Source organism: Filicampus tigris, chromosome 12, assembly GCF_054856515.1.
Source record: "Filicampus tigris isolate MCC_2025a chromosome 12, RoL_Ftig_1.0, whole genome shotgun sequence".
Classification (NCBI taxonomy): Eukaryota; Metazoa; Chordata; class Actinopteri; order Syngnathiformes; family Syngnathidae; genus Filicampus; species Filicampus tigris.
Window position 1 is genome coordinate 1,702,222 of NC_141228.1, and position 23,774 is coordinate 1,725,995.

General features: G+C 42.4%; 1 protein-coding gene across 21 annotated transcripts in view; it reads left to right on the forward strand.

The window, feature by feature from the left end:
* lrrc7 (leucine rich repeat containing 7) overlaps nucleotides 1–23,774 on the forward strand; it is a 217,932-nt gene that overhangs the window by 28,385 nt on the left and 165,773 nt on the right. For 8 of the 21 annotated variants that reach the window (XM_086047851.1, XM_086047848.1, XM_086047850.1 and 5 more), the window contains exon 1: nucleotides 14,510–15,291. The exons of 5 other annotated variants lie outside the window; for them this stretch is intronic. In XM_086047851.1, coding sequence (XP_085903977.1) covers nucleotides 15,267–15,291 — 25 coding nt within the window. In that variant the 5' untranslated portion in view covers nucleotides 14,510–15,266. Of the gene's footprint in view, nucleotides 1–14,509; nucleotides 15,292–23,774 lie in introns of those variants that run through there. 8 more of the 21 variants (XM_086047846.1, XM_086047841.1, XM_086047834.1 and 5 more) reach the window with 2 other exon arrangements.

Sequence of the window (23,774 nt, forward strand, 5' to 3'; positions counted from 1 at the left end):
GGAGTGCTGTTAGGGTGCCCTGGAGGGGGTGGGCCGGGTTGTCCAGCATTGATGACAGCTTGGCCATCATCCTCCTGCCCCCCACTGAGTTCACAAAGTCCAGGGAGCAGCCTAGGACAGAGCCGGCCCTCCTGACCAATTTGTCCAGCTGCTTCTTGTCCCGGGCCGAGACGCCGCCTGCCCAGGTGACCACTCCCTGGAAAATGACCGATGCAACCACAGAGTCATAAAAGTTCCTGAAGAGTGTCCCCTGAACCCCAAAAGACCTCAGTCTCCTGAGTAGGAAAAGTCTGCTCTGACCCTTCCTATAGAGAGCGTCTGTGTTGTCGCTCCAGTCCAGTTTATTGTTCAGATGAACACCCAGGTACTTGTAAGTTGAGACCCTCTCAACATCTGTTCCCCGGATAATATTCACTGGTGCAGGTGCAGAGTGATGGCGCCTACAGAAATCCACCACCATCTCTTTGGATTTCCCCGCATTGATCTGGAGGCGGTTCTGCTGGCACCAGTCCACAAAACCCTGAGTAAGTTTTCTGTACTCCCGATCATCTCCGCTTGTGATGAGGCCGACAATCGCAGAGTCGCCAGAGACCCCTCTGCAGGTGACAGGTAGGGGTGCTGTAGTTGAAGTCCGAGGTGTAGAGGGTGAACAGGAAGGGAGCCAAGACAGTTCCCTGCGGGGACCCTGTGCTGCAGAGGAGCACGTCAGACACACAGTCCTGTGTGCTCACATACTGTGGCGGGTTTGTGAGGTAGTCCTGGATCCATGTGGTGAGGTGGTGGGCCACTCCCGCCCGCTCCAGCTTGTCTCCCAATAGGGTGGGCTGGATGGTGTTGAAAGCACTGGAGAAATCAAAGAACATGATCCTCACAGTGCTCCCCGCCTTCTCCAGGTGTGACAGTGAAGTGTGGAGGAGGTAGATGATAGCATCATCTACACTGATGCCAGGCTGGTATGTGAACTGGAGTGGGTCCATTGAGGAGCTCACCAGGGGGCGCAGGTGGACGAGGACCAGTCTCTCCAGGGTCTTCATCAGGTGAGACGTCAGCGCCACAGGTCTGAAGCTGTTGAGCTCCTTCGGGTGGGGGGTCTTTGGCACGGGGACCAGGCAGGATGTTTTCCACAGCTGGGGGACTCTGCCCAGCTTCAGGCTCAGGTTGAACATGTGCTGGACAATTCCACACAGCTGGTCTGCGCAGGATTTGAGGAGCTCGGGGCTGATGCCATCTGGACCCTCTGCCTTCCTCGCTTTCATCTTCTTCAGCTTGTTCTTCACCTGAGATGTTGTGAAGGCCAAGGCTGGGCAGGAGGGAGTGGTGGCTGTCTGGTGTAGTTGGGAGCTGGAGACTGTGGAGAAAAGAGGGGATGGGATGACACACCCAGCAGGAGGAGTAGGTGGAGGCTGCAGCAGGAGAGACTGAGTGGGGGCAGGCATCTGATCGAACCTATTGAAAAAGAGGTTCAGCTCATTTGCCCACTGCAGGTCCCCCCCAGTCTGGGTCTTGGGTTGTCCGTGGCCTGAGATGGTCTTCAGGCCCTTCCATCCTCTTCCTGTAGGACCTTTTCCCCTCTCCGATCCTCCTCCTCAGAGAGCGTTGCACAATCCTCCGCTCCTCTTTGTTGCCTGACACAAAAGCCCTCTTCTTCTCCTTCAGGAGAGCTTTTATGTCTGGTGTGATCCAGGGTTTGTTGTTGGAGAAACACCTTACTATCCTAGTGGGTATGGTGTTCTCCATGCAGAAATTTATATAGTCTGCAACAGTGTCCGTTAGAGTCTAATGTCTTCCCCGTGAATATCGCCCTTGAGGTAATCATGTTTGGTTGTGGTCAGTGAAAATGAACTCAGCTTTCCAAATATTATGATGAAGCATAGATAATTCATGATTAAATAAGGGGACAAGTACTTTTTCAAACAGACCCAGGTATCTTTGAATCATTATTCCCCCTCAATAAATAAAATCACCATTTAAAAATTGCATTTTTTGTTTATCTGGGTTATGTTTGTTTATTTATTTATGATGATTTTCAACATCAATGCGGGGAAACAATACAAACAACTAAGATTTTGAGAAGTGGACAAATACCAGTACTTTTTCACGATAGATAAATAGATAGATAGATAGATAGATAGATAGATAGATAGATAGATAGATAGATAGATAGATAGATAGATAGATAGACAAGTGGCAACTCTGTGTGATGTACTGCTCTCCAGTTACCTAGCAACTCTCATTCACAAAATGCTGGAAAAGACAATAACAGTATGGAGGCTCGATATACCCTCAGATATACTATCAGAATAAGAAGTAATAAATAAATATGGCTTCTCAGAGAGGAAATAATAAAGCAGTTAATGTACTACATCAGTCTGCCCAGTAAGAGTTACTCATGTAAATTCTGTAAAACACATTACTCTTTCACATCCCGCTATCATACAGAGTCACTGGTCTTCTAAAACCAGTAGCCTACTGTAATTACCGTATTTTCACGACCATAAGGCACACTTAAAAGTCTAAAATGTTCTTCAAAATGGATGGGGTGCCTTATAATACGCCCCTTTTGTGTGTACCGAGTTCCCAAATCTGTAAATGTTGTTGTGTGACATCTATGAGCTTGACTGACTGGGAGCATTTCCTTCCAACAAACTGCTTCTATAATGAAAAGGCGGACGTGAGTGGGGACAGAATGCGGACGTAAAAGGGGGAAGGCTGGGCGTGAAAGAGGCACTCACCCAGTAGGTATATCGGGCCGGCCGGTATGTGCATTCTGCAAAGCAACATTGAAAATGGCATCTACAAAGAAACACGCTTACGAGGCACAGTTTAAACTCCAAGCTATCGATTACGAGAAACATGGGAATCGAGCAGCCGTGAGAGAGTTCAAGATCAACGGATCCATGGTTCGCAAGTGGAGGAAGCAGGAAAACGAGCTTCACCAAGTCAAGAGGACGAAGATGAGTTTCCACGGAAACAAGGCGAGGTGGCCCGAGTTGGAAGACAAACTCAAGCAATGGATTCATGATCAAAGAAAATCCAGGAGAAGCGTCTCCACAATAACCATTCGACTGAGGAGGTCCATCTTGGTGCTTTTGTTTAATGAAACGGCTCCATCTATCCATCTAGGAAAGGACTACCGCGGCGCAGCAACTTCTAGCGGATTACAAGGAAAAGCTGGCCATCTTCCGTTCCTACTTCAGTCAAAAGATTGCCAAGAAACACATCCAGCTCAACCACATCACCAACATGGACGAGGTGCCGCTCACTTTCGACATACTGGTGAACCACTCTGTGGAGAAGGGGACTTCTTCTTCTTCTTGTCTTTTAGCGGTTGGCAAACAACTTTTGGTGTATTGTTGCCACCTTCTGAAATGGAGTGTGGGCCTGCAAAGTACCGTTTCATACCTCCTAACCCTACTCTATCCAAAAATAAAAATAGAAATGTAAAACTTAACTCAAGAACCTCTCTGTAAAACTGTCTCTGTATTCAAAGCTTCTTTATTACCTCCTAGCTCATTAATTAGTTGTTGCACTAGAGCCTGACTAACCCATGCTTCGCTCTTTGGTGCATACCCCCACCTATTGTACATATTCAGGCAATGCAGTCTACTCAACAATTTGGCTGCCTCATAATAAACATGCGTCTCTTGTCAGCAAAACGGGGGTCCGTCAATGATGAACTGTGAGGTCCATCAGGACTTGACGAAGTTAGTCATGATTACACTGATGGATGTGCTTAGTCTGTTTTGTTTTCCCGTTTAGTTTCCCGTCTATCAACTAAACGTCAAAAAGGGCGCCCGTCAATGATGGACAGACGGACCGGTCTGTCAGTTAGACGGAATGCCCACCTCTGGAAATAAAGATGGACTGATGATGATGGAATGATGGGCAGGCCACTGGCGAATGACGAATGTGTACTGACGCTTCCACCACTGTTAATAGGTAGATACTACACGTTTTGCGTGACTACAGCGATGCTAAGCTAATGTCCCTGTGTAACTGCTGGTGCCCAACTGCGTTGTGTTGAACAATATTGATGATGCACAGCATGATTCTTCGTGTTGGTTGCGTTTAATCGTCTCAATCACAAAACCTGACGATAACAGTAAAAAACAATGTCCTCCTGTCAATTATTGTCATACAGCGCGTACATACACAAATTATATGGTACAGTAATATATTAAAATACTTAAACCTGTAAATGAAAACAAAAGTTTCTCTTGATCTAAAGATCCTTACCACCCCATGGACATCAAAAGAAAAACAGGAGAGTCAAAGGCCCAATCCCAATAACCACACGTGCACCCTTGTGCCCTTCACAAGGATACGAGTGTTTAGGGTGTCCCATATTCTGCAAAATGCTCTGTCGCCCCGCCCCCTTTGCACGCTTGTTCCGCACTTCGGCTGAGCCCGCATCCATGACCCCTAAGCCGAACCATATTACCCACAATTCACTACGGTTTTGACCAAAATAGCGGGAAACTGACGAGATTCGGTGGAATTCCTGTACCTATGCCAAAAAAATGTCTCTTCAAGTGTAAATATCGAATTATTACAAAGTTTATCATATGTATATGTGTAATTTAATCAATGTTTTAAAGTCACCATTTACCCGTTACAGTTTACCTATGTATTTTGTCCTAGTGTAGCTGCCATACTAAGCAAACCTCTGCACATGCGCCGCATATCGTGCAGGAGCCGCAAATAGTCCAAATAATGGAGCCATAGCTCCATCATCATCATCATCATTCGTGTAACGTCAGAGGTCCAACTCGGTGTCGTGCCGCCATGCCAGCATCTGGGGTCCTAAGTCAAAGAGGCTGGCTTCCGAGGGTGGTCTGTATATGGGGCAAGTGGTGATAATATGGTCGGCTGTCTGTTCAGGGTCGCCGCACTCGCATGCCGCACTGTAGCAGCCTCCCGTCGGAGGTGAGAAAGGGCTATCCCTGCTAGGACTGGCAGAAAGGACACTGGTGTAGGTTTTAGGCATCCTGTTATTATTCGGAGGGTGCTGTTGATGGCCACGTTAACTTTGTTTGCATGACGGCTTCTGCACCAGACTGGCGCGCAGTATTCTGCTGCAAAAAAAGACCAGAGCTTGGGTCGATATGCGCAGTGTCTTTGCAGACGCTCCCCAGGTTGTCCCCGCAAGGCGGCGGATCAGCGCTACCCTGGATGTCACTTTGGCCCTGACTTCTTCTAGATGTTGTCTGAAGGTCAGTGTCCGGTCCAGTCGCACACCCAGGTACTTCGGGGCTTGCTGGGCCTCCAGGCGTTTGTTGTCCACATAGCTCCTGTCGACGGGAAGACTGAGCCGGCGTTTTACTTTATTACTACTTTGCTGAAGTTTTAATATAATTTAAACAGCAACATTGCCAAAACAACAACCGTGCCGTCATACTCGCTTGACGCAGGTCCATACGTCGATGACGAAGTGTCCCAATTCTGCAATTTTTGTACACTTGTAACCTGCGCCCTCAAACCCTTTGTGCACTTCGAGTACATATGCACTTCAGCAAAGACCGTAGGGTGCAAGTGTGGGTATTGGGATTGGGCCAAAGGCGTGACCACAACTTAAAAGAGGCAGTTCCACATTAATTATTGAAGTAGGGGAACACGTAAAATAATTTGTTCTTTTGTGGGACTGTCACCACTGCCAACATCCCGGTCTGGACATTATTGTCTGTCTATTAAATCCAGAGTCAGTTGGTTCTGGGTCCGTTAAATTGAGGTTTCACTGTATTCAATCAGGGGCATAGCATCAAATTTTGCGCCCACATACATTAGACTTTTGTACGGCCCCCAGCATACTTTAAATTTCAAATCAATTCAAATAGCCACTGATTTTTGTGGATTAAAGTATTCTTCTTGAATAGATAGATTGTTTTTATTGCACTTACGTTAACATAATGAATGTAGCTGTCACCTGGTTCACTGAGTGACATACAGCTCTTTAAGTAAATACAAAACTTTATCAAACCAATGGAGCACGAGAACATAAGGATAAATGCAAAAGAACTATGTTTCCAAGGAAACAATACATATTTCGAACTAGACTGCCTGTTATTCAGTGCCGCTATTTGGCTTCCCAACTCTTAGTGTTTAGTTGTATCATCGTGGTACCAGACTGGTTGAGTGACAGATATCACTATTTATAACAGTGAAAGGTTCTGAGGGAAACTTTGCTCGGTTTGATCTTTGATCCTCACTATGCTAGTTGTAACTCCCAGAATATTACATATTCTCAGTTGAACTATTTAATTTATGCCAGATATATTGAGACATGTCCATGGAGCCTTTTTCTGATAGATTACAGAAGAAGATGTAACCAATCAGGTGTGTTGGAGGAGAGAGACATATAAAACATTCCAGATACCGGCCCTTGCCGACCCGAGTTGCCCACCTCTGGTCTAACCAGTCCAAAATTATTTATTCTCCCTTGACCGCCCACCCACAAGGGGGGAGATTCCTGGCCCATGGGACTATGCATGACTCCATGGTCTTAACTGGTTCCAAGCAGATATACTGTATGTGTGCCAGAGTGCACGTAGGACGATGCCGAGCCAGGATTAAAGGTCACAGCGACACAATGGCCTAGCTGAAGTCACCTATCAAATGATTTATGCCAAAGAGGCCTAGTCTATAGCCATGTGAATGAGGAACGCTACTCCCCTTATCAAGGATGTGAAGGTGGAAAAGCAGAGTTGAGTATTGTTCTTTCCAGGTGAGTAGAACTTTCGGTCGGATTTCAGAATCATTATCAGGATCAATGAGCTCAAAACTCTCACTGGCTTGTTTCTAGATGTCTTATGCAGGAATGATCGACCAGTGAACCAAGATATCTGTGTAAAGGCCTAGATAGACCAATCCGACGTTGGCCAACAGTGACAGTAGCTTACCCCCTGCGGCGTCGGGCCGGCTGTCGGCACGTCACGCTGGAAAAATACACCGCAACGACAGACAGCAACACTGACCATTAAAGTACCTTATGCGCATGCGTGCGATGTAATACCTTTCCATACAATCAGCGGCGGTAGTCACTATTTGTCATTGTTAGAAAAATCCAACCAGAAAGCTATTGGCCGGGGGGCGGATTATAAAAATTTAAACAATGCATGCAGCTATATTCTTCGCTCACGATGAACTCCCACGCGAAGTAAACCCTCATGTTCTTGACACGGATTTGTGAAATACTTAAATTGTCAACTCTCGCTCTTGTGCTTGTAAGATTAAGGCAGCGAAGGCGTGCACTGTTTATCCACATTTGTCGCTGAGCGCTGATTTGCTACCTAACAGCCAATTAGAGTGACCAAATGTCACGACGCCGATTCAACATGCTCAAACGCCCGCAGACGCTTCCTGATGGGTTACGACGGTGGTCACTACACCAATCATATGGTGCAATCAAACGCCACAACGCTTCACGGCCTCCGACGTCGGTTTGGTCAATCTAGGCCTTAACAGACGTACACTTGGAATTACTCCAGACTGTATTAAAAGAAAGAAAAACGAAAAAAAATACTTTTCAAATCTGCAGAACAGACATTTGTAATGCTATATTGTAAACTCTAGATTAATTTAAAGTTGTTATACTTTCCGTTTCATCCATCCATTCATTTTAAAAATTTTTTTTATAAAGCTTGAGCTCATTATTCGTGGGCGGGTGATCTGGTGCCTATTCCAGCTGACTTTGGGTGTGAGACAGGGTACACCCTCGATTGGTCACCAGAAAATCACAGCTTTCCAGTTCAGTTATTAAAAAATACGTTTTTAATAAACTTGCATATTAGTAATGTGGATACTGGCACATCCTGCTGTCCATCCCAAGCAAGTAAACAGTAATACTGCTGTAGGCAGAGCTTTGTTAGGTTCCATTTGATTTCATAAGCATTTATTAGCAAAACATTAACACTGGTAGCGATTATATGTCTCCTTTCCAGCAAATGCGTTTTCTAATTAAAGCCTTTCATTTTGTTTATTAGTGTAGTGGTACACACGCCTGAGTTGTGTGCGGGCAGCGTGGGGTCGATTCCCGCTCAGTGACAGTGTCTATGTGTGCCCTGCGACTGGCTGGCGACCAGTTCGGGGTGTAGTCTGCCTTCGCCCATTGACAGCTGGGATAGGCTCCAGCAACTCCCTGCGACCCTATATAGGATAAGCGGTTTGGAAGATGACATGACATGACATTTTGTTTATTTTTGATTTATCGTACATCACATTTACAGATTAAAAACTTCATGTGTTATTTATTATTTGTTGTCCGGAGCTTTGTTGTTTTAAATTTTTTAAGCAGTTATTGGTATGACAGGGGAAAACAAAATAAGCAAAAAGTTAATATTTGATCAAATGCAACAGTATGTGACAAAAAAGGAAGAAACTCAAGTGGTGTTGTCTCAATGTAAGCATTTCTGAGTATGAAAAAGGTCGACCATTGTGGTTGCACTCAATGTCATTTCCAGTTTATTACAGATTCTTATGCTTGGTAGAGAGTAATGGAGAGAAGGGGTAGAAAGGTTTAAATAAAAATCTAACACACAAAACGCACAAAACCACAATCAAGTTCAAAGTATCAATAGAGGGTGAGGGAGCTGGATAACAAGTGATAACCAACATTGTCTGTAAACTGTTAACTGCAACAACACATGCACTATGCTGCTTACTTAAGGCAAGATTTTTTTCTAAGGCAATAAAGCATCACAGTATGGAGATTTAAGAATTGTTCAAATACTATTGTAATATACTAGGGTGACCATATTTTGATTTCCCAAAAAAGGGGACACTCGACCCGGCTTGAGATACTGAAATTATACTCAAAGATGCCATACAATATAACTCTTATATATTTAAAGTATTGCTGCACAATATTGGAAAAACATGCAATATACGATATGGATGTTGCATATTGCATTATTGTTACCTTTACATTATTATTGCATTACCGCGATATTTAACATGTACCTAATGAAATGACATCCTTATTATCTAATGAAAGAACTGTTATTATATAACTAAATAGTTATATAACTATAACTATAAAAAATATGAATGTATTCTTATCTAATTAAAGCAACGGTGGGGCCGAGATGGCCACGTTTTCACTAGTTTCAAGTTAATTTTATATATTTTTTGATCAGGAAAATGAAAAGAGTTGTCATTTTCTATTTTATCAATAAATTTGGGAGAAATTAGGAAATAAGTGACTCTATGAATAACGCCCCTTGTTAATGAGCAGAATGGCCGCGCCCCCTACCCTTCTATCCTTGTTCGGCCCGAGTCACGGGATGAACCGAATCCAAAATCTCCATTGGAAATCATTGTACTTTCATTGCTTATAACGTCCAAAATTTATGTGGACATCTCTACTAATGCCCACTTCAACATACGAAAAAGGATTAACCTCTCCATGGCTGATTTATATAAGAATGAGGAAATGTGGAAGTCAGCAGAGGTACATAGGCTGGAACCAGCGCACACTGCTTCTTTGCTTGAAAAAAAACAACAACAAAAACACTGCTTCTTTGCTGATCACGGTCAGGACGGGTGAGGCATAAACAGCAGTCAGGATATTTACATAGACTGATGTGGAAATGAGACGTGCACATTTATTTGGATGAGGAATGCCCCAGAGTTTTGGCTTACAACGCACCGTCCAATTTGGAAGGTAACAGCCGAAATGGCACGTTCCAATGCGGCCACACGCTCGGCTGTGCAGTCAGCCTCGCTGGAACTTTTCGTTCGCTGTTCGATGAGGGCTTTTGTCACTCTCAAGCCACTTCACTCGGGCAGAAGGGGGCTGCAAGCAAAAAGCAGAGACATCGCGCGCGACTGCTTGCGAGGCGACATGAAGACGCAGGCTCATGATCACCTCCACATGCTGGGCGGACAGTAAGGAGCTAATGTTGTTGTGCTACTGCCTTTTGTTTTAGCGGCCTGAAGCTAGTTGTTGCTAAACTTCTGCTGTCCCAATCCTACCTCTAACCGGGGAGGGAAGCGGGGGGCTCCAATCTGCCTGCTGCTGCTGCAAGCTCTCTCCCTCCTGAGACACGAGTTCAGTGTCTCTAAATGTCCGAAATTTAAATTGTGCGCATTCATGCTCTTGTTTGCTTCAGCTTGTGAAAGTGGAGTAGCAATCGCCACGGTATTTTTGATTTTGTGGAGGTGATCATGATGAGATCACGTTTTATGTCAATAAATCCAAACTATTGTGCAGAACACTTTTATACTTTCACAGGTTGAAGTGGACAAGAGTATTAATGTGCATTTGCATTTTGGTGGCGATCGGACACCGTTTTAGACAACAGAACTGTCAAAGCCAGCATTACCACCACGCATGCCTTCCTCGCGTGACGTAGACCGCTGAAATCAAAAACATAACATAAGCCACGCCCCAAATTTGTTGTAAACCTAATCACCAAAAAATACCTTATATCACTACAGAGTCTTTTGAGGTGGACATTTTAGTACTGTCATTTTTACATGCAAACCTATTATATAAGTGCCAATGTTAAGCTCACCCAAGTGTCCCTTTAAGTTATTTACTATTAGTTATGCCCCGAGATAGTGTTCTCTCATTGGATGGCAATGCGCATTGAAGGTTGCATCTAATTTTTTTAATTTAGATTGAAGCATACAATTCCATATCTCGCTGTCCTGTGAAAAACATCCATCCATCCATTATCGATACCGCTTATCATCACAAGGGTCGCGGGGTGTGCTGGAGCCTATCCCAGCTGTCTTCGGTAGTAGGCGGGGGACACCCTGGATTGGTTGCCTGTGAAAAACAATTATCTCCATTTTTCTTATTTTTACCTGAATGGTGTTTCCGCGTTACAGACATCGCAATAATGTGAAAATTAAAAAAGTTTCCAGGATTGGAGATACGTGTTTTTCACAGGAGAGTGACGATATGAATTTATTGCACGTCTTTTGCATTCTGCACTGCATGTGTCATTATCACACTGACAGTATTTTTTAAAATATATTGTGCAGCCCTGATTTAAATGATGTCTCCTCTGTATGGGTAGAAAATGAAACAAAAACGAAACAAAACAAAAAGCAGTAGCTCTCTTTGAAGTCTTGCATAATCAGACAGTATTCTAAATACTTGTAATACCACTTCTGTAGAATATCCAGCTTTAATATTTCATACTATTTTTCAGTGTAATAATGTAATAATAAAGCACACCTACTCCACACCACAGACTCATATATAAATCTGTGCTCCATAAATCCTCCCCAATTCTAAATGCATTCAGGTAATGATAAAAACCCATTGTAATAACATTTGTGGTTAAAATGAATCCCTTAGCTTCATGAAGATGTTAATAATTTTCCTGAAAGCAGGTAGGGAATTCATTTTCAGAACCCATGCATAGTGTACAAACATTCCATTCTGGATTTCAGTTCTATAGTTTTTTACTCAGGAGGTAGTGGCAACACTAGACACTATGTATTTGACGTTGCCTTCATTATGACACTTTGATGACTGGCTGGCTCACCAAACCTTTCATCACGGACATGCAATCATCGCCTTATGGCTGTTCGGATGTTGAGTGTTCTTAAAGAGTCTTTGGGCCACCTTCAAATTAACATGGCAGCAAAAGAGAAAGTATATGGGTATGAAATAATTCCCATTACATACTCAAGTCTATTTCCTGTAGGCCTACATGGTCAAATGAGAACGCATTGTTCACATTAATTGGTTGTATTTTGCTCGTTTGCGATTTTCTTTAAATGAAGCTTCAGTGCATTTACCACATAAAACATTTACAAATATGACAGAAAATGACATCATACCATTAAATACATTAAAACTGTTACTTTAACAATGCAAGGACACTAAAGCGGTTTTGTGAGGTAGGCTGTCCTTTTTTAAGGTTTTTGAAAGGGTTCAAGTAAGGCAAGACCTACTGTACCACTTGCCATCATGTATAAATATGCAATTATGTGGCATAGTATATAAATGTAGTAAGTATTTTGTACTAATGTACATGTTCTTTGAACATAAATGTAAGTAATATTTTCCCAGATTTTTGCGAGACACTTAACTACTTCAAACAGAGACCGAGGGCTTAGCAATATGGCCTGAAATTCATATCATGGTATTCATTGAATGTTTTGGTACTAACAGTAATGGTGAGTGTAAAATTGTAAAAATCATAATGGGAATATTTCTGATTGAGTTATTTAAATGTGAAAAGGTAAATATTTCCTGTTATAATGGGTCAGAAAGTATCATATTTGTTTTTCTCTCTGCTTCTTTTCATTCAAAATTTGCATTATTATGTAAACATTCTGCTCTATATAAAAAATAGAAAAAGTCCCTTTGCAAAGCTGAATTAAATAAAAATAATTTTGAGACCTATTACTGTGTTACTGTGTTCCTCTTGTATTGTTTTGTACCACAGAGAACTTAAAACAATACAAAATATAAGCAAATAACATTACGGATACTAAAAGTGCAGCTCCTTACTGCTGCTGCGCACTGGCTTACATAAGATATAAATAAAAAAATATAAATAAAGTCTGTGCTGCTGTGCCGCAAGAAAGGTAGCTTAGTGGCTAGCACTGCCAAGCAGACATGAAAGACATTAATTTTCAAGAGTATGGGTGACAGCGGGAATGTGACGTGGACGCAACGCTTTTTATTTTTTATTCTTACGCCAACGCCACTTCAGCGCTGATTAGTACGACCGGTCCACAGTAGCATGCCGCTGATTGATGAGCTTGGGGTTATGACAGCCCTTTGGAAAAAACGTTTGATGACGTCATCTGAGATTGCGATTATGGTCCCAACACGATAAATCATTCAGCCGTAGGCCTTGTTTTACAGATTGTGGAAGAGTGTGACAATTCGTTACATCGTTACATTTTGGATAGTAGGCATATTGTTTGTCAAGCAGTTGACAAAATAATGTTCATTAGCAGAGATGGGCATTCCGTCCCAGTGATGGAACGGTCCGTCTGCCCGCCCTGGACAGACGCAGGATGAGAAGTCTATTAAAAAGGATGGACTAAGCAAGGATGGAAGTGGGTTTTTGTCCATCCCTCTTGTCATCCCTAACCGGGTCAAGTACCGATTGAACATGTGGTGTTTGTTTCTTTTAAAAAGCAAGACCATCGTTCTCTTCAGCGATACCATGGAGCCCCCTTCATTATTTGTCTGCACAACAATGCTTTTCATACGCTTCCCAGAAGTAACATTGCACAGGCATAGTCTGCCCTCAAGTGGTTCAACACATTTAAAACCATGGATTATCCCACAGGAGTCAGGACGCCATTTCACTGACTGACAGAAACAAGTCCAGCCTGTCTTGTGTATGTAATCCGTGTGAAGTATGTCCTTGTGTGGGATATCTTTAGACCGTAAAAATCTCTACCAGCACCAACGTACATTTAGACAACTAGGAAGTGGAAGTCTTTGTTTCCTTTTGCGTTATTCTGCAATAATTATTTGCGAAATAAGACAATAAAATGTATTGCATTAAAACACAAAAGTTTTGCAATAAAACACAAAGGTATTGTGTTATTATACAATCTTAAATCTTCTCGTGACGTCCCCTGGTTTGCTCTTGTCCGCATCGTCATCATCATCACATCACGACGGTGTTCTGCCAAATTGTCCTACTCCACCGAAACTTCCTGCCAGAGGCTGATTAGGCTGCCTAGCCTATCCCTTAACCTAACTCTGAGCTCAACCTAAACCCACCTCACTATCGGCGTTGTGAGCATGTGTGCGCAAGCACACTAAGAAGCATAGGTAGGGCGTTTCGACGGGTAGGAAGAAATTTCACAACAACGGTCTTTTGTTGGCAGCTAAATGCTATCTTGGTTAAACAGTTGTAAACAATTCAATCCACTCACGATACTCCCAGCCAGTAAGTGGATGTGTACAGGAATTTAGCCAGCTAATGAGCTTCAAATAATGTTATGAGTGCACGGATGAGGACGGACGGGGTCGGAGGACGATCGTTTTTATGAATAAGGACGGAGGGACGAGGACGGACCGGAAAAAAAGGGTAAATTGCCCATCTCTATTAATTCCCTATTTACTTTGCTTTTGATTTTTTGTGTCGCTTTATTTTGTGTTTGTTTCTGTTTTGTTTGTTTAAAAAAAGAAAGTTTTGTTAATCTTAGTGAAGTATGATTTGATCTTGCAACTGAGGAGGAAAACGATGCTGAATAAAATTGTCTCGACTCTAACCAGTCAACTTCAATCATTACGTAAGGGCATGTTTTCAATTTCAAATAGACACCAATCTGGGTTGAATCCAGATGACACACCTTTTGAACAACATAGTAGTTAACATCCCAGACCACCAGGCTTTTTTTATTACTGAGTGGTGTTAATGTAACACCTACATTCTGTTTTTAACATTGTCCCTGAACTTTTAACACTGGCCAATTTGCAGTGCCGTGATTTGGGGCAAATTAGATATGCATTTGCAAACTGGGTTCTTTTGTCCTCATCACAAACAGTGTAGTGATAGTGTGTGTGTGTGTGTGTGTGCGTGGGTGTGCGTGTGTGTGTGTGTGTGGATGTGTGGGGGTGGTGTGTGTGTGTGAGTGTGTGAGCATCGGGGTGTGTGTGTGGGGGTGTGTGTGCGTGTGTGTGCTTCAGTGAGAGCAGTCAAGATGGAAAAAGATGGATTCATTTTTTTCTGTACACCTCCTAACCAAGCCCACCCCACCCCACTCCTAGCCTGTCTCGCTGTCTCTCTGGCGCACACGCCACGCACGCTCACGCGCTAACATACCTTCCATGTCCTCGTTCCATCTTCATCCATCTCCCCGCTCCCTCCACCCCTTCCACTCAGGGAGATAGATGGGAGGAGACGCTCCCGCTGCATGCAGCGGGCTCACGCAGAAGGACATAGCTTTTTCCCGCGCTGGGTTCCATGATCTGTCTCCTCCTATTTGGTGCATCTTGAATTGCCTTTCATGGAAAAGCGGTGGCCACCGTGTAATCATTTATCTACATTTCATTTACTGAGCGGAGGCAACTGACTGGTGACACCGACTGGATTTAAACCGCCTAGCGGTGCTGGAGACGAGCCGGACTGATGAGCTCATCTCCGCTTTCTGGCTACGGGGGCGTTAAAGATGCGGCTGGTGGACTGGGTCAAGGTACCTGTCTTCGAATCACCCCAGTTCGGTTCATCTGACTGATCCAACAACGCGTGTCTATACGGAGCACTACAGGGTAGTCTCCCCCACCTTGTTTCTCCCTTCTTTTTCCGCAAATTGGAACCGCCACCTGCAGCCTGAGGATGGATAACTATTCTACTTTGCAACGTAAGGCAAATACATTTATTGTGTCAATGAGTTGATGATAGGCTACATGGTAAAGGACTGCATCGACTTTCCTATGCATAGTGTACTGCACCATTTTTTTCTTTAAATTGAGCATGTGTAGGATATGTGACGTACAAGAATTATGGATAACTTACATCAACTGGTGCATAATGTATGATGCATTACTGTAACAATAATAACAATGACAATCAAATACAAAATTCTATATTTTCTTGTCCAGCACCCATTGTGGGCATTGACAATACATGCACATGCGTGTTTACGGCCCAAATTCATCTCTGGGTTATTCAGTCTTTATATGGCTTTGAAACAGATTGAATTGGCATTGTGCAGATAAACAATGTAAATCTGTGAACATATCTCTTGAACACATTAAAAGGTTCACATCACATGTCCTTTGAAGCATCCAAAGAAAAGATCATGACTGCAGGAAGCGTTTTGTGTGCGTGAGTGTGCACGTAGAAGTGTGTGTGCTTTTTTGGTATTAGTGAGGGGGTGTGATGCAAAGTCATTTAACCCCGTTTTAAACCATGTAACCAAGGTTTCTACTGCCTTTTTTTTCCATGCACACCTGTTAAATGGTAAATCAGTCCACATTTTGAACTTTGGAATTTTATTGGCTAATATATTTTTCTCTTTCACTTGATATTGAGCTAAATTGCATTTGAGCTTAATAGTTTAGAGCACTTGTTCGAGTTGAAAGCATCCCTCTTGTGTCCAGAAAATGGCTTGTCTCCTTTGGTGCTGCAGTTTGTAGTCTAGTAACACTTCTGTTGGATTAGCTCCAGTGCTGTACATCTCTCTGACTCGCAGACCACTAAAGCAACGTGCACAAAAGGCTTCTTCTAATCAAAGGGAATATTTCATTACCATCTTCATTGCAACACATTTCAAAGGTCCTGTCTGCACCGCCTCATACAGGGAGCCTATTAATAAATATTTCTAGCTGGACCTTGTACTTGCTTCTATCAGCCACATTTAGTAGCATTTTTTAAAACTGCCCATTATTCTATTTTGGGATGATTTATTTCTGTGGTCTCCTCTCAACATCTTATCTATTTTCCCACACAGAGTAAAATGATTAGCTCGCTTGTCAGATTAATCTGCCCGATCATTTTATTGTTAAAAAAATCAACAACAACCTTCCAGCATTTTTGACATTCAACTCTCACTTTTTAGGCTACCATGAGTGATCACCAGCCTGCCCAATTTGTCATCTATTTTGGAGGTCGATGTGCTTCATCTTTGGGAATTTGTTTAAGAATGAACCGTTTGTATACACAGTGCTTTGTCTTTGTTTGCTGCCTTGAAATAAGACTTGAAGTAGTGAATGAAGTAGAGGTGCCTTCAGCTTTAGGCTGACTTACAGTCATTGTACTAACATGCTTCCAGTGCTTGTGCTAAAGGTGATAATTGAATCACTGGAAATCTAGATAAATCTTAATGTAAATATACAGCCGAGTGTGATAGCATCATTGCTATCCCATTTTGCTTGCTGTAACCATATTCATTTCACTGTAGAGGTCTCTCTGTCAGTTTAATTTAAGCAAGTATAAGAAGATTCCGTTGAATACATATATTAAACATATTAATAGAGCCTCCTCCAAGACTTGCACGCAGAGTGCAGAACAACGCTGGATTAGACTCTCTGCTCTTCCTTTTACATGATAGCATGGTCCTGCTGCTGCTGGTTGCCTAGTGACTGCATCCATGAAACCGGCTCCCATCGTCATGGTGATGGAGCAAAGGAGAAAGGAGACCCAGAGAATGAAGGGGGACACATAAAGCAGTACATCTGCTGTACAGTGATGCTGGATTGAAGATGTTATGAAGGAGGTGGATGATGATCATGTTGATGATGATGGATTAGATTGTGTTGGTGTTGTGTGTCAAAGTGGTGGGGTAATGTTGCAAAAAAAGCTCAGAGAGTGAATTATACTCAAGCATAATACTGCAATGACTGCCTTCTGTGTGGAATTAATCAAATATTTGAATTGTAGCATCTACCTCAGGCAAACGATGCAATATCTTTGGGCACGGGTGAAAGTACATTTTACATGAAAGTGATCATGCTTCGGTATATACATACACATAAACAAATCCATATATCTCGGAAGATCTGTCCTAGTTCTTGAGGAGGCGTAAAGAGGGAAGAGGCAAGGACAATGTTTTCCGGTACAGCACGCAATGTACTGGAGGCACACAAACTGTGAAACTGCTCAAAACTGGTCTCTTCTCAATGTCAGTTGCAATTACCCTGCACAAAGTAAATAATGGAAGAAGTCTCCATAGTTGTGTATTTGTCGACACTGTAGGTATTTCTGTTATTCAGCAAATACTGTAGTTTTTATGCATCTATTCTGACTGCTCCACAAACAATAAACATTTTTTCTTTTCTTTTCCTGACGTGGCAGGCAGTCAAGCACGGTCCTTGCTGCCAGCATGTATCCTACGTATAAAGTGGCTCTTCAAAGCAGAAGGACAGTATAGGGTCACATCTGAGCCCAACTGCTGCTGGTTGGACCATAAAAAAATCGTTTTGTTTACCTGTTTTTAAATCTGATTGCAGTGTAGTTGTTTGAATGTCACGAACATGGGTGACCCATGGAATCATGAAACAACCCGGCAGGAAACTAGCAAGGTGTTTCACACTCAGCAGTAGGCTCCGGAAGCAATAGTGTATGTTTGCGTGTCTTTCACATGGCTGTCATCCAGTGTTACCAACAAAAAAACTGCAGCACATTCCAGTTTGTGTAATGTAGTTCGCATGGCCACAATATTGGACAACCTGACAAAATGTAGAATGGTCGCCTGAGTGAGATGTTGGAACTCACCTAGTGGCTGCATCACACTTTTATAGGGTCTTAAATATTTGGATGTTAGCGTATGAGATTACAGAACGTGTCTTAGTGGTTAGCACGTCTGCCTCACAGCTTTTAGGTTCACAGTGTCAATCTCGGGTTTGAATGTTGTCCTTGTCCTTGCGTTGCTTTCCCCCGGTTACTCTGACTTACTACCACTTTCCAAAAACATGCATGTTAGGTTAACTCATTCAATGGTGTTGGTGCTGGTGTTTCAAGACCCACAGAATATTGTAACTGTGATTTTTTTTAACATGGAATCTACCATTTGAAAGAAAAAACTCTCTTCTTTCAACAGAAAATATTTGTATTCTACGTCTTTCCGTTGTCTAGTAATTAGCAATAGAACATAGGCCAGTTTTAAGATATTCAGGCACTTTGTCCAATATCTGGGGAAAAAATGCATTTTGTGTAAACAAACATCAATCAAAACATTGAGTGCGAATATTTTTGCTTTAGAGATATTCTATAAAATTACGTAATTCAACATTTAGGAATGGGTTTTGATTGCTTTTAATAATCTATTTAGTAAAATACAAGCATTGGAGTGACTCCAATTCACCAGGGCTGCTCTCCAAGCCGTTAGCGGCTGTTCACATGATGACCTTGTTATCGTCGTTTTCTTTCTAAGATCCTTGTTGCACTTTTGTCATGGCACACACATGCTTCTGCTAGCATTCAAACATGTATATGTGTATTGTAACCGGGTTGAATGTATGCTTCAGATTGTCCGAAATATAAAGTCTGTTGGCTGTCGGCTCGGCACTCATGGTAGTGATGTTGCCCTGCCCGCACTGTAACAGTTGGCAAATCTAAAGAGGGATCTAAAATCGTGCAATGCTACCCTCTGCTGGCAGTTTGACTCATTACCACTCTTCAACTGTTTGCAATTTAAAAGAGCAAGCGTATCAACCTCTCCCAATGATAAAACATATAAAACGGCATAAATCGACCTTGGCAGTGAATGTCATGCTTCTAATAGACGACTTAATGTGGTCTTGGTATTTAATGTGTCGAGTGAAAACTTGAAAACATCCATGTTTTTTTTGTTTTTATATATATATATATATATATATTGATTGGCTGGTGACCAGCCACCCAAAGTCAGCTGGGATAGGTAGGAAAGGAAATGGGTTGATGAATGGATATAAGAGCCAAAGGAAATGCAGATAGCGAGGAAAGTCAGGGGACCGCCCATGGAAATTACTGCTAATGTATGGATAATTGCAATACAAATGAATATTTTTGCAAATTAAACTTTGGAGGTGTACATTTCCTTAGCAAAGCAAAACGTGTGTAAGAAATCATTGTGACTTGTAGTATTGCTGTTGTGCGAATATAAATATGGTCACTGATACACACATTTCTTCTTCTGTGATGATTGTTTACATGGAGTGATGTATTCTGATTAGAAACAATACGAATAACCAATCAGAATAAAAATGATTCATATAAACTCCCCAATCGGAATAAGGCCCAATCCAAATGAGCGTCATGTAAACAGTTCAATCGGAATGGCCAGGCTGCGTCCGGTCTGCGCATGCTCTGTCTTGACGTAAATACGCACTTTAAAATGGCAGCGTCTTACCAGAGCTCGTCTGTGACGCGATGCTTGTTTTAAAGTACTCTTAACTTGTCTTTATCAAGATGCTGCTTTAATAAAAGCGTTAAAACAATAGCGAATACTGTGCTAAATAGATGAATGAACTCCATCTTGATACATCACGTGAAGATCATCGATCTCCACGTGTCACACTGCTGTAACACGGCTGATCTGATTAACAGGGTTGCCCAAGTAAAGGGAACAGGTGTCCAGAGAGCTTCAACAAAAACGTCTCCATATAAACCCGACTACTGACTCAAGATTGATCCAGCAATTCCTTAAGAGGTGGTACAATACGTGACAGTATCTCAGGCAATGTCAAAAGAGAGTGTGTGCATCCTATAGTGGTCCACGTGTTGCCGCGGGCACCCAAGCTGCTCTCTGATGCGACAAAGACCTCTGGTCTGAGCTCTGTGAAGACATCACAGTGTTTGAATGTGAGTGCTGCAGGACGTCTTGACAAACCTTCCATCCATTCCCGATTCACTAATTTTAATCTTTTGAGTCGACTGTATTAATCAACAGTGTAGTGAATTTAACTACACTCTCCATGGCTGGTAAATGCAGGAAAATTTCCAAATGGCTGCACACTTGCCTCTGTAATATGCTGCCAGCCTGCCACCATACATTATAGGGTAAAGCAGAGAAGCACCATTAAGTAAGCGAGAAAGGGAAGATACTGTAAATGAGAAGTGGAGAACAGAAGTGTATCGTAATACTACAAAACATCTGCCCGGTATCCTGTTTTGTCTGTTTTAGTTCATCTGTCATTGATTATTGACAGGAAGAGACTGATATGATATGATATGATATGATATATGATATGATATGATATATGATATGATATATGATATGATATATGATATGATATGATATATGATATGAATGTCATGTGACTCAGCTCTGAATTTCCCACTAGCACTCCATCAGTTTATATGCGCAGTAATACGCAAAGGCCAATAAAACTTGATTTCTCAATCAGCTGAGCAATATTGTTATTGTTTTACTAATATTTATTACGGTTTTATTTTTACAATTTAATGTACATACATTTGTTGGCTTTTCTCTATATTTCTCAATTACTTATCCATTCCAAAATCTACTTTGCAGCGTTATCTTGAGTGACAACTGAGTTACCTGTACCTTTACGCTAAAGATGATATGCCAATCCAACCATTTTCAATAGCACGCGTCCTCATTAGGTTCGTAGGGAAGCTGGAGCATATCCCAGCTGACTTTGGGCAAGAGATGTTTTCCACTGGGTGGACTGGTCGGCAGTCAAATGCAGCACACATAGAAAAAGCATTGTTGCTCCAAAATGTCTCAAGACAAACAGGCAATTGCCTGTTTATAATAGTACTCGATCAATGACCTGTATCAATTAGCAGACCTGAGATTGAATGTTAAGGTGATAGGTTTAATGAGTGCTGAGACTAGTGCATTATAGTAGTGTAAAAAAAAAATACTCTTACACTCCCTGAACACTTTCGGCAAAGCAAGGCAAGGCACCTTCATTCAAGGCTCGGGGGCCAGATCCGGCCAGTGACATCATTTTATGTGGTCCGTGAAGGCAAATCATATATGTCGACCTCATGTTTCTTGCAGATTGTTTAACAACACTGACATGAGATATTGCAAGATTTTTTGTTATCAATCCTCCCTTTTAAAATAAACTGAAAAAATCTGTGGCGCTAGTGCACGGCACCCCGTCCCCATTGGCTGCTCCTCTCGGTCAGCCCCCTTCGCCTACTCCATACCGGCAAGCACGGACAGTGGTGGCGACTCTTGACGTTTGCCAGGCCCTTCCCGCTGATCTCCCAAGCTGCAGTCGCTCTTCGCTGGTTGATGATTCTGCTGCGCCAGCACCTAGCCATAGAACTGGTACGGCTCCGGACCCGATGCCAACATTGAGCCAACAAGTTAAACTGGAACTAAAACAGTGACTCAGTAATGCACACATCCAGCTAATACTTATCTTATAGCATACACAGCTGCAGCATATACAATACATACATACATATAGTGGGTACAGAGAAGTATTCAGACCCCTTGGAATTTTTTCACTTTGTGTCGTTGCAGCCATTTGCCAAACTAAAAAAGTTCATTTTATTTCTCCAAGTACATTCAGCATCCCATCTTGACAGAAAAAAACTGAAATGTAGATTTTTTTTCAAATGTATTAAAAAAGAAAACCTGAAATAGTTATTATATGATAGTTAATATAAATAGTTTAGTATTCAGACCCTGACGCATGTTATTGAGTAGAAGCACCCTTTTGTGCTAGTACAGCCATGAGTCTTCTTAGGAATGATCAAGTTTTCAGATCAAGCAACAAGTTTTTCGCACCTGGATTTGGGGATCCTCTGCCATTCTTCCTTGCAGTCTGCCATTCTTCCTTGCAGATCCTCTCCAGTTCTGTCAGGTTGGATGGTGAACAGTGGTGGGCAGCCATTTTCAGGTCTCTCCGGAGAAGCTCAATCAGGTTTAGGTCAGGGCTCTGGCTGGGCCAGGCAAGAACGGTCACAGAGTTGTTCTGAAGCCACTTCTTTGTTATTTTAGCTGTGTCCTTCAGTCTGAGGTCCTGAGCACTCTGGAAGAGGTTTCCCTCCAGAGTATTCATCTTTCCGGTCGTCCTGTCCCTGCGGCTGAAAAACACCCCCACAACATGATGCTCCACCACCACATTTCACTGTAGGGATTGTATTGGGTAGGTGATGAGCAGTGCCTGCATTTCTCCACACAAACCACTTAGAATTAACACCAGAAATTTCAATCTTGGTTTCATTAGACCAGAGAATCTTATTTGTCATAGTCTGGAAGTCCTTCATATGTTTTTCGGCAAACTCTATGCGGGTGAGGCTTTCATCGGGCCACTCTGCCATAAAGCCTGACCGGTGGAGAGCTGCAGTGATAGTTGACTTTGTGTAACGTTCTCCCATCTCCCGAGTGCATCTCTGGAGCTCAGCCACATTGATCATTGAGTTCTTCTTTACCTCTCTTACCAGGGCTCTTCTGCCACGATTGCTCAGTTGGATTGTTTTTTTCAAGATGGGGTGCTGAGAATACATTAGTGAGAATTAAAATGAACTTGTTTGATTTTGGCAAATGGCTGCAATAACACAAAACGTGAAAAATTCCGAGGGGTCTGAATACTTTCCGTACCCACTGTACATTGACACATACAGCATTTGGTTACTGCTTGAATTTGATACATTTTCCTTGCTTTCCCTAAAATGCAGCATTGTGTTTGTTATATACCAGTATATATATGTTTTTATTTCTAAAGAAAAATAACACTAACGTCCGCTGATAGTGTAGTGGTACACACGCCTGAGTTGTGTGCAGGCAGCGTGGGATCGATTCCCACTCAGTGACAGTGTCTATGTGTGCCCTGCGACTGGCTGGCGACCAGTTCGGGGTGTAGTCTGCCTTCGCCCATTGACGGCTGGGATAGGCTCCAGCAACTCCCCGCGACCCTATATAGGATAAGCGGTTTGGAAGATGACATGACATGACAAAATAACACTAAATTGGCCATCAAGCTGGTGTTCAGCTTGAAAGCTCTTGTGGAAAAATAATACCAAAAATATAAAAAAAAGTATATACTGTTTAAAATTGAGTGATTCATAGTAAAGTTCATGAACAGTAAAAATTTCATGACATTAAAGAACAGAGACGTTGATACAATTTGTCCAAAAATAACTCCTCGTTTTTTTTTGTTAAGAATCAAAATTGAGAATCGTTAGGAACTGGAATCGACTAAAAGAACCAGAATCGGAAGCAGAATCATCCAAATTCTAATGATGCTCAACCCTACTCTCAACAAACTTAACACATTAGGATAATCTTATAAAACAATCTTAAGGCATAAGACTGTCAGGTGTTTAACGTCCTTGGTCGGAAATGGGTGAAATTGGGACAAAAAAACCCGCTTATGCGTGGACCTGGCTTGAGGCTATGTTCACATCTGCAGCTTGATTCCGATTCTTTTTCCCATC